The sequence below is a fragment of the Carya illinoinensis genome, chromosome 9 (assembly GCF_018687715.1).
Source record: "Carya illinoinensis cultivar Pawnee chromosome 9, C.illinoinensisPawnee_v1, whole genome shotgun sequence".
NCBI classification, from domain to species: Eukaryota; Viridiplantae; Streptophyta; class Magnoliopsida; order Fagales; family Juglandaceae; genus Carya; species Carya illinoinensis.
In genome coordinates, this window is record NC_056760.1 from 34,270,001 (window position 1) to 34,286,884 (window position 16,884).

The following is a 16,884-nucleotide window of genomic DNA, read 5'->3' on the forward strand; positions in this document are numbered from 1 at the left end:
ACTTTGTATCGATATTGACAAAAAGAATAAGAATAAACCAATCCCCGGCAACGGCGCCAAAAACTTGACCGGTGCAAAACTGCAAGTGCACAGTATCGTAGTTTTATAGTAAAGTAATAAGAAGAGTATCGTCCTTAGGGATTGGTATCTTACTTTTACCAAATACTAAAATTATACTAAACTTGATTTTATCTAGAGGAATCATTAAGATTTTTCTGTAGTTGCAAATTAAACTAAGATCAACTCAAAGGGAAATATGCAAGAGAAACAAAACTGACGTTCGAAGATCAACTTAATGGGGAAGAAAACTTCTAGGAAATTGATTTCACCTAATTCTTCACCATGCTTTTCTCATCCAGCTAACTTAATTTAATTCTCTTTTATCTATTAGCAAATCTCTAAATCATCCAAAAGCCTCTTTCGATAATCAATTGGAAATGACTCTTGTTTATCAATTCATACAAGAATATGCAAATTTAATAAAGCAAGAAAACAATAAAATCAATGATTTAATTACTACATAGGTTCATACAAGTCTTTCGATCTCTATACTTACCTATGCTAAAATATTCAAGATCTACCCTATGATTCTTTCTTTCGATAGCAAATCACAAGATTAAAAATCATCCAATCAATGGCCAGTTAATTAGAAGCAATAAACTCAGAATAAATCAGATAAACAAAAAGAGAATTGCATTAAATTAGCGTAGACAATCAAGCATAGTTCAGAAATAGGTTACATCGTTTTCCTAGAATAAAGAAAATTAGCTCATGCTAGAAATGGAATTCAACATAAACGAATTCACCATAATTTTTCTGAGAAGATTAGAAGAAAATAAACACTGAAAAATCTTTCTTGCAGCCGCAACTCGTCTTCAAAAGCTCAAGGGAACGATTCAACGCTTTTCTCCCGTCCGTGCTTGTGTATGATTCTAACGTACATGCAATAATTGGAATTCCCTCTCTAAAACAGATGATTTGAATCCCTCTAGCTATGTTTTTCTGTCCCAAAAAGTGTTCTCCAGTCAAAAAGTACGGCCATAGGGTGAAAAATCCCTTTTTATATCGTCTGACGGCGGAAAACCCTGGATCTGTCAAAATACGATGTTCGCTCGAGCGGAGTGTCGAGCGCACGTCGAGCGTTCGATTCTGCCTGAGTTCGCTCGAGCGTCCTATCAAGCGCACATTGAGCGTTCGACTCTGCCTGATTTTGCTCGAGCGGCCAATGTCTCCGCTCGAGGGATCTTTATTTTTCAGCAACCCGCTTGAGCTCCCTGTCGAGCGGAAGTCGAGCGTTTGAATCTGCCTGAATTCGCTCGAGCGGCCAAAAGCCTCCGCTTGAGCGAACTTGTAAAATCTGCAATATGAAATTTTTGCAAGTCATCACCCACATGGTTTTGAGTAGTGATTGTTAATTCAGCCTATGAATTAGCAAGCCTTCTTGGCGATGGATGCAGAGGGGAGGGAACTTTGAGCCTGCAATAGTTTAAGATGATTTGTCATATATTTATTTAACTATTTGATAGCTACTTTATTTGTTGACTGAAACGATTATTTATGATAGCTACTTTGGAAGTATATTTATGTCATGTGATTATCTAATAGCTACTTTAATATAGTTATGCTTGCTATATTAAAATATAATGTTGGAATTAAATTTGATTTAATTTTTAACGTAGTTCTTATTACAATATAGTATCTCGTTGTAGAGCATGGATGATCTGAATTGGTTAGTAGGAACTCCGACAATGGAAGTGAATCTCAATATGCCTCACAACTTTTTTGATGAGGGTGCAAGTGATAATAGTGGTGATGAATTTGCATAAGACGCAATTGAGATAATGAGTTTGATTAGAGATATCCATCATCGATCTAGCTTGAATCTTAGACACCCACAACATAATATCGGCCTATGGGGACATCGATATATTTTAGAAGTTTTAAATGGAAATTCGACGAATTGTCAGGAGTTCGAATGGAGGTTGACACATTCTGCACATTATGTGACATGTTAATTTATGCATTCATATCCTAGAGAACAATATCATCGGAGTGACCATCAATGTTAGTGGGGATTTAGGGGGTATAAGGATTATTTTAATTTTTGTCATTCGTCAATTCGTAACATGATAGAATGAACATTTGGTGTCTTGAAATCACGATTTAGGATTTTAAGACACATGCCTTCGTATTTAGTTAGGTGGCAAGGAATGCTAACCACTGTATGTTGTATGTTAGACAATTTTATTAGAAAGATGACTCCAAATGACTTCTTGTTCGAGGACTGGAGAATGAAAGTGCTCAGTCCTCATGGCTGTGCATTTGATAACGCTGCAGCTTCATCACGTCATCTTGACATGACTTTAGAATCAAGCCAAGTTATGGCTGCAATTAGGGATGGCATTGTCATTTCTATGTGAGCAGATAGAAATGGTGATTGAATGACAGCATGACATGTATGTGATAAAAAGAATAGGTGTAAGGGCAGTTTCATTATTCATATTTTTAATTTTATCGCAAGTACATTTCTTATCTATTGAAGTTTATGTAATATTTATTGCATAATTTTGGTGATATGGTGTAGTTTTATTATATAATTATTTAGTGTAGCATTCATAATTTGCTATGGAAATAATAAATAAAGATATATTTTTTTTGGATTGGTAATTTATTAATTACCATGTATATTTCTAAATGAAACGAAATAAACATATATAAATAATTATTTGCCAAATATATAATTATTTGTTATTTTATATAATAAACATGTTTATATTTGCATACGTCCAAACAAATGGTCCCAATGCTCGTCCATAGACATTTCACATGTTGTAATTTGGAAGTCCCAGTATTTTATAAATATATAATTAATTTTGGATTTATTTTCTTGCCCAAAAAAATAATAAAATATATTAAATTAGTATATTTTGATAAAAATATTGTCATCTTATAATATAATTATGAAATATATTTAAAAAAATTAGATAAGTGATTTATAAATTATTTTTCCCAATATTTATAAATAAAACAAATCATTACAAATAATATGCAACCATTTATGAGACCCACATCTTTTTCCTTTCTAAACACTTTAAACCATCACATCTTACTTTCAATTCAAACACATAAAATTTTTAAATACCATTTCAACTCATCTTATTTTATCTCAATTTAACAATTTTATTATTATTTACAAATTATATCGCCTGACCTCCCAATCCAAACGAGGCACAATGGCCTCTCCATTCATACTCTGTCAACGTAATTAAAGACGGTTTTAACACACGATACCCAAAGCCATGTTACACCAATTAACGAGAGACCTATCTGATAATATATAATAAAAATTAAAGAATATTTTAATACCTAAAAACCATATAAATTATACAAATTCTAAAATTAGAATCTAAACAAAATTAGCCATAAAAATAATTAAATAAAACAGAAAAAAGTTTGTAAAAAAAATGAGTGCCATATATGGGGTGATCTAAAGTGAACCATTCCATACATATAGTTGTGACTGAAATCAGGTCTGCCTAAACTTTGATTGGTTTTTTTATTTTTGAGTTATTTTGTGTATCTTTATTCTCTTTAGTTATATGTCGTGGTTTAGGTTTCGTTTAGTTATACAGTTTAAATGAAATGAGATGATATGTAATATTTTATTAAAAGTTGAATAAAATATTATTATAATATAATTTTTAATATTAGTTTTACTTTAAAATTTTAAAAAATTGAAATGTTTATTATATTTTGTATAGAAATTTATAAAAATTGTAATAATTTAATATTTTAAAAAATAGTTAAAAAAATTTTAATATTATTTTTAAATTTGATAATACAAAAAAGAAAAGACGGATGTTTGCAGTATATGAAATCACTATGAGCCCAAAAGCAGCCCAAGATGAGCCCAGGCTGTGTTTTATTCTGATGTTTAGTCAATTTATGGATCGGCCCAATTTAAACATCGAGTCCAGTAGTCCACCCCTTTCTCCATCCAGAAAAACAAAATACATGAAAAGTGAAAACTGCCTTAAACCCTAGCCTCTCTGGCTTTCTGTGTTTCTAATTCTTTTTTTGATGTAGATTCGTAATTTCGCATAGCGACGAGCACCAAAGATTCAAACCCGAGACAGCCTCATTCGACAAACCCATTTCAGTGATTCGAACTTTTCGAAGCATTCTACTCAATGGCATTCATTACTGTATCTAAACTCCACCAGTGGACGCTTAGGGTTTTTCCCAACATTCCAAGAACCTCAAATACTTCCACAATTAATCTACTCCGCTTCTTCTCCTCTACTGATGACACAATCTCCTCCGTTGATCAGAATCCAAACCCAGATCCCGAACCGGGTGCGCCTTCCGACCCAAAATTCGAAGTCGAAAACCCAAAGACGGCAGATGGAGAGCCGAAGGTCTACCAGAGAACTCCACGAGGTAAGCGTCGGAATCCAGAAAAGATAGAGGATGTTATATGTAAGATGATGGCGAGCCGGGCTTGGACAACCCGGTTGCAGAACTCAATCCGGGCATTGGTGCCCGAATTCGACAACTCCCTCGTCTGGAATGTATTGCACAGTTCCACTAACTCGGAGCACGCGCTACAGTTCTTCCGGTGGGTCGAGCGGGCCGGGCTGGTCCATCACGACCGCGAGACCCATCTGAAAATGATTGAGATTTTAGGCCGCGCTTCGAAGATCAACCACGCCAGGTGCATACTATTGGATATGCCGAAGAAGGGCGTCGAGTGGGACGAGGACTTGTTTGTTGTTCTCATCGAGAGCTATGGTAAAGCCGGGATTGTTCAGGAGGCTGTTAAGATTTTTCAGAAAATGAAGGAATTAGGTGTGGAGAGGAGTGTCAAGTCGTACGATGCTTTGTTTAAGGTGATTTTGAGGCGGGGGCGGTATATGATGGCGAAGAGGTATTTTAATGCGATGCTGAATGAAGGGATTGAGCCTACCCGTCATACATTCAATCTTATGCTTTGGGGATTCTTTTTGTCGTTGAGGTTGGAGACGGCGAAAAGGTTTTACGAGGATATGAAGGGTAGAGGGATTTCTCCGGATGTGGTCACGTATAACACTATGATTAATGGGTATTATCGGTTTAAGATGATGGATGAGGCAGAGAAGTTGTTTGACGAGTTGAAGGGGAGGAACATAGCTCCCACAGTTATAAGTTATACTACCATGATAAAAGGGTATGTTTCGGTTGGTCGAATCGATGATGGGTTGAGATTGTTGGATGAGATGAAGTCTTTTGGTGTTAAGCCCAATGCTGTCACATACTCGACCTTGTTGCCTGGGCTTTGTGATGCTGAGAAAATGTCTGAAGCTCGAATGATGTTGAAGGAGATGGTTGAGAGACATTTTGCTCCTAAGGATAGTTCCATCTTCATTAGACTGTTAACATGTCAGTGCAACTCTGGTGACTTGGATGCTGCTGCAGATGTGCTCAAAGCAATGATTCGGCTGAGCATACCTACTGAGGCTGGTCACTATGGGGTCTTAATTGAGAACTTTTGCAAGGCTGGTGTGTATGATCGGGCAATTAAGTTGTTGGATAAGCTGATTGAGAAGGAAATCATCTTGAGGCCACAGACTTCTTTGGAGATGGAGTCTACTGCTTATAACCCAATGATTCAGTATCTGTGCGAGCATGGGCAGACGGGGAAAGCAGAAATATTTTTCCGTCAACTGATGAAAAAGGGTGTTATGGATTCATTTGCTTTTAATAATTTGATCTGTGGGCATTCCAGAGAAGGGAATCCTGATTCTGCTTTTGAGATTCTAAGGATCATGGGTAGGAGAGGGGTTTCTAGAGATGCAGATTCCTTTAAATTGCTTATCAAGAGCTACTTGAACAGAGGTGAACCAGCTGATGCTAAAACAGCTTTGGATAGTATGATTGAAGTTGGGCATCTCCCAGATTCCTCACTCTTCAGGTCAGTGATGGAGAGCCTATTTGAAGATGGGAGGGTTCAAACTGCAAGTCGAGTGATGAAGAGCATGGTGGAGAAGGGGGTGAAGGAGAACATGGACTTGGTTGCTAAGATCTTGGAAGCCCTTCTCATGAGAGGTCACGTTGAGGAAGCCCTGGGACGAATTGATCTACTCATGCACAGCGGGTGCTCGCCTGATTTTGATTCTCTTTTAACCGTTCTTTGTGAGAAGGGGAAGACTATTGCTGCTCTTAAGGTGTTAGATTTTGCATTGGAGAGAGACTATACTATAGACTTTTCAAGCTATGATAAAGTGTTGGATGCTCTCTTGGCAGCAGGGAAAACACTAAATGCATATTCAATTTTGTGTAAAATTATGGAGAAAGGAGGGGCCACGGATTGGAGTAGTCGTGAGGCTCTGATCAAGAGCCTTAATCAGGAGGGCAACACAAAGCAGGCAGATATACTTTCTAGAATGATTAAGGATGGGGAGAAATCCCATGCCGGCAAAAAAGGGAAAAAGCATGCTACTGTTGCTGCCTAATTTGCTGCCCTTCATTTTCCTTGTCACTTTGAGGTGAGAATTCAGGCTTGAATTTTACTTTTAGAACGAGGAGAAAAATCTCATCCTCATTGGAATAAGTTTTAAACATTTTAATGTTATCTGTTTGTATCTTTGTTACAATTTCAGGGTTGTAATTCGTCTTGACAAATTTCCTGTTTTTTCTTCAATTTACTTTTGCGGTGGTAGTGGTACTAGGAAGAGTAACTGACCATTTTGGTGACAGATAGGGTATTAGCTACATCATGCTTATGGTTTACATATAACTTCATTTGGTTGGTCTGGTGCCACCACATAGGATCCCCCTTGGTCCTTGCAGTCGTAAGTTGCTGCTTTCACAGCCTTTTCGAGCTCGCAGAATATCAGCGGAAAGAGTACCTTGCTTCCGGTTTGTACTTTGGCGCCATGCTGTACTTGGGAACATACTGTGAAGAAGACATATCAAAGCATATAGCCCATTACTTAAGCCGTGATTACCTTTGCCTGCGGGTCATTGGATGATGCAAATGCTAATGTAATTTAAGTTTTTCAAAAGAAATTTTTGTTTATTGTTACTGTTCTGATTGTCAGCAATCTTTAAATTGAGTTTATATTAAACTCAGCTCACTGCAGCCTTTATATCCCAACTTCTTCTGCTCGTGTATATGGATCTGAGTACTGCCCATTGCAGAGGTTGAAATTTTGCTTCAAGATATCATTTCTTTATATCAGGCTTGCCTTTTCCTTTTGCCAGCCATGGCGAGACCCAATGCTGTTACTCCAACCTATGGAAATGCAAGTTTGTAATTAGTTGCATGTGTTCTAGATGTAGCTCAATTTGTGAAATAGTTGGAAGTTTCATGCTGAAAATCACACAACCATTACTAATCTCAGCATTTTGTAGGTATCATCTTGAGAATGGTTAACCTCTTGTCCCTTCCATTACCACCCTCTGTAAATCCCCGCTTCCTCTTTTCCTCTCATCACCTCTCTACCCCCCATACCCCACGCGGCATGTTCTTCCCCCCACCCGGCTCGTTTATGGTTTATTAGTAAAATCTACATGGACGATCAAATAAACAAAACAGCATCTCAAGAAGCCTTTCTAAACTTCCTTGGTGGGATGTCTCATTGAGCTGGAAGTAACAGCCCAGTCGAATACGCCACCATCAATGCAGCATTGAATTTTGCAGGCGAATTTCAAATTAAAGACTTGAGCAAAAACCACTACCTGTATTCGTTTACCAACCGAAGAATAAAGGAGCGAATGCTCAACGGAATATCAAAATTCAAAGGTAGGGGAGTAAATAAACACAGGCTCTCGTGAATAGACTTGGGGAGATGGCCTGTAACACAAGCACGTCCGTGAGGGTAATCAAGTAAATAAACTACCGTAAACATGCGTCTGCCCGCCCATATGAAAATGGGAAATACTGTTCTACAAAATTAATTCTATAATTCGCGCTACTTAAAATTTCAAACACCTATTGAGAATTTTATCTCCTCAATTTTCAGAAATCACCCATAGAGGGAGCTAGCTCATGCTTCATTTCTTCAGATTCCCCTCGCCATCGCGTCGTCGTAGCCAGACCACCACCACTCCACCACGCAGCCATCAGGTTAGTGTCTCTCGCTCTTTCTCTGACATTTTTTTTTTTTTTTTATCATTTTTTTGGTTCATCGTCACATTCCATTGTTGCTCTGCTATGTATTTCTCTTTCAAATGTTGCCTGTCATGGAACCGTTGTGAGCCTGTGAGTTCTGTCCCCTCTTTTGCTCTCTATCTCGTACATTCTTAAGGTTTCTAAGTTTTTATTTTCTTTTATTTAATTATTTGAGGATTTGGGCTTCGTTTTATTTTTTATATATTTCTCTACCAGGAAAAACTCTTTGGCCCACCCTTCTGCCTGTAGGGCGGATTGGTGTGAACTTGGCTGGGGTCACGCCGCGTCCAAGGGCAGAGTGATAGGCTAGGCAAAATATACCGAGCAGTGGCGGGTAGCACCCCTAGGTTTGGGCTCGATTGGAATATGATCTTTAGTAAATTAGTTAAAATGGAATGCTAAAACAGATTTGATTATTAAACAACTCAAACTTGCCAAATCTTGATTCGGCTCATGAACATAGTTTGGAAAAGCTCAACTCAACTCGTTTAGCTCATGTATATGTATTAGTGTATATGTGAATACAGCTCACTTTTCCTATAATGTATTTAGGTGTTCTTATGTATATTTCCTGTGCACACGGGCTATGGCTATTGCATTCAGATCAATAATATTTATCTCTTACTTATCAAAAAAAAGAGAAAGTGTATATGTTAATACAGATATATATATATGCATGTATGTATGTAATTAGAAACTTTATATGAATATAAAGTTTTTTCCAAATTTCCTACGCTCAACCCAAACATCTTCACGTCAAAACAATTTCAATAGTCAAAACATCTCACCTATTTTCGTAACAAACTAAAACTAAAATAACTTCTGCAAATTGAAAACAAAAGCCTCCCACAAAAATTTTCTTCCCTTCATATTTTCAAGTCCACTTCTCAAATCCCAGTAAACATATCTCTAAAACATTTTCTCAATCCAAACATATTTTTATGGGTCCCCCTGCTTTTACAAAACCCCATAAAACCCATCTTTAAAAGTTTTCTATCAAATTGCATAAATTGTTAAAAGAATATCTTACATCTGAACATCCCCATCAATAATTCACTGGAAAAATGGAAGAGGACTCCCGCTAAAGAATTAACTGGAAACTTCTAGCAAATCATCTATCACAATATCCCATTAATCTAAATAAAAATTTGACCCAAAACTATCTGATGCAGGGCTACCATCCATGAATGTCTTTCACAGCTTTCTTTACTTCATCAATTGTTGGAGTTTTGCATAGACAATCATTTTTGTCTTCAGATATCATCAGGGAAATGATTGACTCAAAATCAAAATCAGATGTGTTTCCTTTGGAGGAAAGCATGTCTTTAAAGAACAAAACTGCAGTGTCATGAATTTTTTCGTAGAGTTCAATACTGTCCCATCCTCCGGTGTCATCAATTGTTGGAGTGTAGCATGGCATCTCCTTCATCGAGCCACTTTAGCCAAGCTTTTTGTTTCATAACGATTTAGGCCTCGTTTGGTTACACAGATAAGATGAGATGGGATGAAAAATCTGTAAATAGAAGTGAGATAGTTCGTAAATAGTAGTGAAATGGTTTGAGTTAAGATGTTTTATGAGGTTTTGGATAAGGAGAAAAAAAAAGTTGAATAGAAATATTATAAGTTAAAATATTGTTAAACATAATTTTTTAATATTATTTTTGTTTTGGGATTTGAAAAAGTTGAATTGTTTTTTGTGTTTTGTTTGAAAGTTTGAGAAAGTTGTAATGATTAAATGAAAAGGTTGAAAAGTTGAAAATTTGAAATTGAAAAGTGTTTATGTTTGAACGGTGTTTGGATGTTGAGATGAGATGAGATGGGTTGAGACCATTTGTGAAACCAAACGGGGCCTAAGGGTCCACACATGACAATTCCACCAAACTTTTTTTATAAGTAAATTTTTATTCAATCAATTAAGTAGGCATAGCCTAAGTTCACAGGAAGTATACAAGATTGAACACCTAGTTACAAGCTAGGAGTTAGAAATAGATATAAGAAAATCATGAAAACTAGATCCATTAAAGACAATAGCGGAGGCCAATAGAATTAAGGTATGGATCTTCCAAATATCTTTTTCGGTCCTCAAAGAATAGGCATAGCCAGGTACAATACAAAGAGTGCCCTAACTAAGTAGGCCCAATAGAGACAAGAAAGTCACGTAAATCCAAGCCATTAAAATCAATGGCAATGGACCAAGTACATAGAGTTCTAATAAAGAAAGCTTTTAGTTCCTCCATCGATCTCTCATTGTCTTTAAACATCTGTTCATTGTGTTTCTGCCACAAACACCACATGATGCATATAGGGATCATCTTCCACACAACTTTAATCTTTTGAAGGCTTCTTAGATTTGTCCAGCTATCAAGAACTGCCACCATTGTCTCAGGCATAACCCAAGTCAAGTCTAGTCTGCTGAGCACCTCATTCCATAGCCCTCTAGCTGTCTCACAGTATAGTAAGAGATGGTCCACAAATTCACCCCCATTCCTGCACATGTAACACCAATTTGTGATGATCATCCTACGTTTGCTCAAATTGTTGGTTGTGAGGATCTTACCTAGGAAAATTGTCTGCACAAAGAATGCTGCTTTGGGAGGCGCCTTATGTCGTCAAAGCCTTTTTCATGGAAAATGAATACTGGGCTCTTGTGTGAGGGACTTAATATTTTTCACAACTCTACACCATGCACACCTCTCACTTCGATTAAGCACCAACCCCCCCCCCCCCCCCCCCCCAAAAAAAAAAAAAAAAAACTTACATATTTGGAATCATTAATAACCCTCCATTAAGACTCCCCTTCCTGATTATACCGTCATAACCATGTCACAAGGGAAGCCTTATTAAAATTATTCAAATTTCGAACTGTCACCCTCCACTTGAGAGGGGAGCAAAACTTATCCCAATTAAATCTTTTTTTGGGTTTAGGAATCCCCACTTACAATCCAAGTTCTGTCAAGAATCTAAAGATGTTATAGGTCCTGCCACAACATTATCCTTTCTTTATAAGTACAGCTTTTATAGATAATTGATAGTACAAATACAAAGTCATGATAGTTAAAATACCAGAAACAGATTGTGAGATGATCTGTAATGGGTACTGAGGTGATCTCAGATATTTTGTACTGAGGTGATCTCAGATATCAGTACCCAAAGTTGCGTTTGGGTACTGAGGTGATCTCAGATATTTTGTAAATTGTAGGAAAATTGTGAAAAAGTAATGATAAAATATTAAATAGTTGTGAATGGTACCACAATATATTAAAAAGTAGGTAAAAAGTAATGATAAAATAATGAATAGTAGTAAGTATGCTGAGAATACTCCACTACCCAAACCGTTAGTTATCCCATAATAATCATATCTTCCTGTTTTCTACTTCATTTGAGTTGTAATTATCAAATTAAGCTTTTTGGCAATGTGCTTTCATAAATGATATAAAAGGTTCAAATAATTAAAGGACACTTAGTTATCCATAATAATCATATCTTCCCATTTTCTACTTCATTTGAGTTGTAATTATCAAATGAAGCTTTTGGCAATGGGCATTCATAAATGATATAAAAGGTTCTAATAATGTAATAATCAAAGGTTGATGTTTCTCATTATTTCCTTGAATTTCCAACTGGTGCCAAGTTTCCCACTGGGAATCGTGAGTGTACCAGTTGATTGGGGGATGATTATTTCCAAGTGGTTTTAGACTTTTCTTTTTTAGTTCATTTCTCAACAAAATTATAAGTTTATCCAAATTAGATTCGTAATTCTTTTGTTTTCTGATAAAGGTTTGAAATAGATCTTGCTCATCGTATAGTTTTTAGAGAAGAGAAGGAATTTGATAAAGATAGGCCTTGTCACCTTTGTCTCTTGTGAAGCTTTCACCCCCATTACAGCCTCCTTTATCAAGTCCAACTTCTCATCCTCATCAGATATTTCTTCCACTGAATGTATTTTAAACTGAATGGAGCCCGAATTACAACTTATGACATTTTCCAACGAAAAAAAATAATTACCCTCCCCTTTTCCCTCTCTTGCATGACACCGGGATGCTTTAGTATCCTTTCCTCAACCTTTAACCCCTCCCACAGCATTCCCTTTCCACTTGATCAGGGTTCTCCTGGACAGAATTACTTTTTTTTTTATATAAGTAATAAGAAATTTTATTAAGGCAATTAAATAGGTATAGCCCAAGTATACGGGGAGTATACAAGCGGAAGCACCTAAATATGAGCTAGGGACTAGGAACTAGGAAATGCTAAAAGAAAATCATGTAGATTATTCCCATTTGATACAAGAACATTTGCCCAAAGACAGTTCAAAAGAAAAACTCTCTAAATTCTCCTGACGAGCGTTCTCTATCATCAAAACACCGCCTTTTCCTTTCCAGCCATAGGCATCACATCAAACATGAATCATCTTCCAAATAGCAGCAATGCGGTGGCTACCCATAAATCATTTCCAACGAGCTAAGCGACCCACCACCCTCTTGGGCATCACCCAAGCAATACCTGACTTGTTGAAAATCTCATCCCAAAAGTCTCTGTCACCTCAAAATGCAGAAATAAATCATCAACTGATTCATCATCTTTCTTACACAAATAACACCAATCTAAGCAGATTATACGCTATTCCATGATAGATTCATGAACTCGTACCACATTCACCATTTTAGCAGCCATCTTAACAGAATTAAGAATTCGTTTTCGTTTTCAGACTTTCCTCATCCCCTTGCTCCTTGGTCGTCTGCGGGCTTTCCCCTTTGTTAACTTCTATGCATTGGGCTCTTTGATTATGCCGACCATTACACCTTTCTTCTTGGTCTCCTTTGAATCAGCATGCTCTGTCTACTTCCTTTCTCCAACTCTTTCGCCCCATTGTGATTAAACCCCTTTGAGGCCAATTACAAACACTTGGGAGGTGCTGTCAGTGCTTGCTGACTTGCAGAAAAAGGGAACCCTTTTGTATACCACCCTTTGCCAAAATCCTTTGTTTTTCAAAATGCCAATCCAAAGTTTGTCAATTAAGGTTTATATATATAAACTTTGACACATCCAAGCACAACTAGTTTAGGTAACATTAATGGTCACTCTATCCGCTTTGAGGAAACTACCCATGGAACTTGCAAATAACACATCCATGCTGAATTCTAACATTAATAACATGTGGAGGTGTTTGGGCTTCTAGTTTGAAGCCGAAGAGGCCTAAGAGCATTAGTATTGGCTTACGTAAAATATCTAGCTAGCTAAAATTTAGCTAAGATCCTTATATTTTGAGCCTTATTGACTTAGGGGTTGTTTGGGAAACACATCCTATCCCTCTCATCTCATCTCATCTCAAAATTTCTCGTGATTTTCTTCCCAAATATAACTCAAATACAAACACGTTTCAATTTCAAATATTCAACTTTTTCATCTAATCATTACTAATCATTAAAACTTTCTTAGACTTCCAAACAAAATATAAAAACAATTCAACTTCTTCAAATCCTAAAACAAAAATAATATTAAGAAATTGTATTCTAACAATATTTTAACTTTATAATATTTTTATTCAAGTTTTTCTCTCATTTCCCAAAACCTCATAAAACATCTTACTCAAACCATTTCACTACTATTTACAAACCATTTCACTACTATTCACAGATCTCTCATCTCATCTCATTCCCCAAGCATCCCCCTAGTTATTTACAATGCAAAACAGATTTGAGCTGCAGTGTCCAGGTAAATTAAACTGGATACTGTAGCTAAAGGTAAAGATAATTTATCATTTCTCTCTCTCTTCTCCTTAAACACTTAGCCCTTTTCATCTCTAATTCTCAGAGCCATCTATTTCATGAACAAACCCGTCCACTACATCACAGATTCTCACCATTTGCAGTCCAGTGAGCTAACGACGCTGCCCACACTTGTCAACCGTCAATTCTCCTCCATCTCCAGTTCTCTTCCATTGTTGAATCACGGGTAAATTTCCAGCCACCACTTTGTTTTTGGTTTTTGGTTCTGATTTTTATTTTTAATTCTTCTCCATTTCTGCCCGGTTGCACTGTCCACCTTCTGGTTTCAGGTTTAAAGTTTGTGGTTTGTATTGTTCCTTTATAAATGACAAATGATGCGTTTAGTTTTCTGGGTTTATTTTGTTCATGTGTGTTCTGCTGACCAGGGGTACATTTACAATTTTCCTGTGTGTTCTGTTAGAAGATGGGCTCATGATACACTGCCGCCACTACCTGAGGATTGTGATATCTTGCTCCTAGAGCTGTTGGGCGGTTATGAGTTTCAGATTTACTTATTTTCCTTTTCTGCTCTTTTTGTGAGGTAGAGAAAATGTTTGATGTATGGTCTTAAAATAAATGACACTGCCTAGGCTAAGAAGAGTTTTGAACATGTAGATGAATCTCACTAGCCTAATTGGTTTTTGTGTTATTGTTGATTTAGTGATGTAGAAGAATTTATTGATTTTGTACACACATAGTTTTTATTGTTTAAGGCATTCCAACCCTATTCTAAGGCCAGTGTTTCCACTAACAAAACTACTTTATTACACCCACCGAATGTCATTTTTTTTGGTTAATCATTCTTAAGCTCCTTTTGTCAAAAGGTATATGGGTGCAGTTCACTGCTCTGAAACTACTGGATACCCAATCCATCTTAAGTTTCTTTTGTGACTATTGTGCTATTTTATGACTTCTTCTTTTGAGTTAAGTTTTAGGAAGACCTATGCATCAATACTCATGAAAACCTTATTTTAAATGCGTTATTTTAAAACCTTTTTTTTCTTACAAAAAAAAAAAAAAGAAGTAGCACAGTGCTTGATGTGAAGTACTACCTCATTTTGTACAAGAGTCAACATGATTATGCATGATGAACTCCCAGTGTTTGATATTATCGTGCAAGCCCATTTTCTTAAATTTTCAGGCTGAAATGCTCCCATTTGAAGGGTGGGGAGAATTTATAATAACTGTGGGTGTTTTAACTTTTGGCTTAGAGTAAGCAAGCCTGAGACAAATGAGGATGGCATTCTCATAAATACATAAAAGAGAAATTATCCAAGATTGCACATATTGAACTCATGATTTTTATTTTATCATGTGGTCTTTTAAGATATTTGGACAATTCAGTAAGAACCATAGAAAACTAATGTTCGCAAAATGGTTTGTGTTTGTGTACTAGTGTGGTATCAGATATTTAGGGTACTGCTTTGTGGTATTAAATTCTTGACCCAATTATTATTGTCTTTGTTATACCCTCTCTGCTGATCTTTTTTTTATGTTAACAGTTTTTTTTTTTTTTTTCTTTTCTATTATAACTTGTATTTATATTTATTTAAGGATGGATTCCCAGACGGAGGAAGATCCCGTCTCTACCACTCTCTTGCAAGAGGGTGGACATGGAATTAACAACGAAACTATGGGGACCTCTACAAATCACAACGTATATGCCCAAGATACTCAAGGCCAAGCACATATAGGATCCACTAGAAAGAGATCTCATAGGGGTGGAAACTTCACAGTGGAAGAAGACAATCAACTTGTATCAGCTTGGCTCAATATTAGCTTAGATGTAATTCAAGGAAATGACCAAAGAGCCACACAATTGTGGAATAGAATTTATGAGTACTTCAACAAGTACAAGAAGCCATTTAGTCCTGAACGCTCTGTGGCCTCTTTAACAAATCGGTGGTCAACAATCCAAAAAAGTACCAAGAAGTTTTGCAGGTTCTTATTTCAGATTGAATCAATGCATCCAAGTGGTGTTGACGAGCAAGATAAGGTATAAATGAGTTACTATTGGTAGTGTTGAATTATTTAATTATTAGATACTATAAGAATCAATTATCATTATTTTGTCAATGTTTTCAGATTCAAAAGGCAAAGAATATGTATCGAGAAAACCAAAAGGCAACATTTCAATTTGATCATTGTTGGTATTTACTAAGACATCAACCAAAATGGCAGACACATATGGATCAATTGAGATCTAGGAGGAAATCAAAAAATATCACACATTCTCCCGATACTACTCTAGAGTCAATACATCTTGGGGAAGATCATTGCTCAGAGGAGGTGTTTGTGGACTTGGAGAGACCACATGGTACGAAGGCTGAGAAGGAGGAGAAAAAAAGAAAGGCTCATGAAACTTCACTTGTAGAAATGTTGAGTGAATTGAAAGAAGAGAGGAAGATATTGAATGAGGAGAGGCGGGAAGCGCTTAGAATTGCAGAGGAAGATCGGCAAGAGTTGCTTCGCATCAAGAAAAGAAAGCTTGAGCTAGAGATCATGCTGATAGATAAAAGAAAACTATCTCCTATGCAACAACAATATATTCATGAACGCCAATTGGAAATCCTCGCAAAGTATAGGACTACATTGTCATAACAATTGGAAAACCTTTGTTTTGGAACATTTGCCATGGATGTTATTGCTTTCGAACAATTTTATTTTCTTTGGATGCTATTGTTTTGGAACATCTTTATTTTCTATGGAGGCTATTGCTAAGCAATTGTTCAGATCTCATTTATCCATGTCAAGAAGTGAATACATCACACGCAAACTACATAATGGAATGACAAAATTCTAAATTCTAACGACCTCCTATGCATTTGGCTTAAATACTTGAAAAGGTTTGATTGGAGTTGAGTCTGAGTTTCCAGATCTCTAATGCGATGATGTCCTGAAGTTCATAAATTCAAGTTTGTACTAGCGTGACGTACGTTGGTTTAGGGGGATTCTCTATGATTTGTT

General features: G+C 36.5%; 2 protein-coding genes across 5 annotated transcripts; both read left to right on the forward strand.

The window, feature by feature from the left end:
- Positions 1 to 4,013: 4,013 nt before the first annotated feature.
- Positions 4,014 to 15,608, forward strand: LOC122275751 (pentatricopeptide repeat-containing protein At2g37230). Of its 4 annotated transcripts, none has more exons than XR_006228693.1 (3): positions 4,014 to 6,524; positions 8,004 to 8,107; positions 15,472 to 15,608. XR_006228693.1 is itself a non-coding variant. In XM_043084964.1 (2 exons), exon 1 carries the CDS (start codon positions 4,191 to 4,193, stop codon positions 6,489 to 6,491), a length of 2,301 nt encoding a protein of 766 aa, XP_042940898.1. In that variant the 5' UTR covers positions 4,014 to 4,190; the 3' UTR covers positions 6,492 to 6,524; positions 6,736 to 7,115. The 4 variants fall into 4 exon arrangements, 2 of the variants coding, with proteins under 2 accessions (XP_042940898.1, XP_042940899.1); XR_006228692.1 differs by lacking the exon at positions 15,472 to 15,608 and adding an exon at positions 14,022 to 14,082; XM_043084964.1 differs by lacking the exons at positions 8,004 to 8,107; positions 15,472 to 15,608 and adding an exon at positions 6,736 to 7,115.
- On the forward strand, positions 15,551 to 16,656 carry LOC122275752 (glutathione S-transferase T2-like). The gene is made up of 2 exons (XM_043084966.1): positions 15,551 to 15,913; positions 16,003 to 16,656. Exons 1-2 carry the CDS (start codon positions 15,551 to 15,553, stop codon positions 16,516 to 16,518), a joined length of 879 nt encoding a protein of 292 aa, XP_042940900.1. The 3' UTR covers positions 16,519 to 16,656.
- Positions 16,657 to 16,884: the final 228 nt, after the last annotated feature.

Bases quoted from the DNA above. Each gene is read 5' to 3' on its own strand.
- LOC122275752 (XM_043084966.1), top strand. From the start codon at position 15,551: ATGGGGACCTCTACAAATCACAACGTATATGCCCAAGATACTCAAGGC. The intron at 15,914-16,002 runs GTATAAATGAGT...CAATGTTTTCAG, and splicing joins GTGTTGACGAGCAAGATAAG to ATTCAAAAGGCAAAGAATAT.
- LOC122275751 (XM_043084964.1), top strand. From the start codon at position 4,191: ATGGCATTCATTACTGTATCTAAACTCCACCAGTGGACGCTTAGGGTT.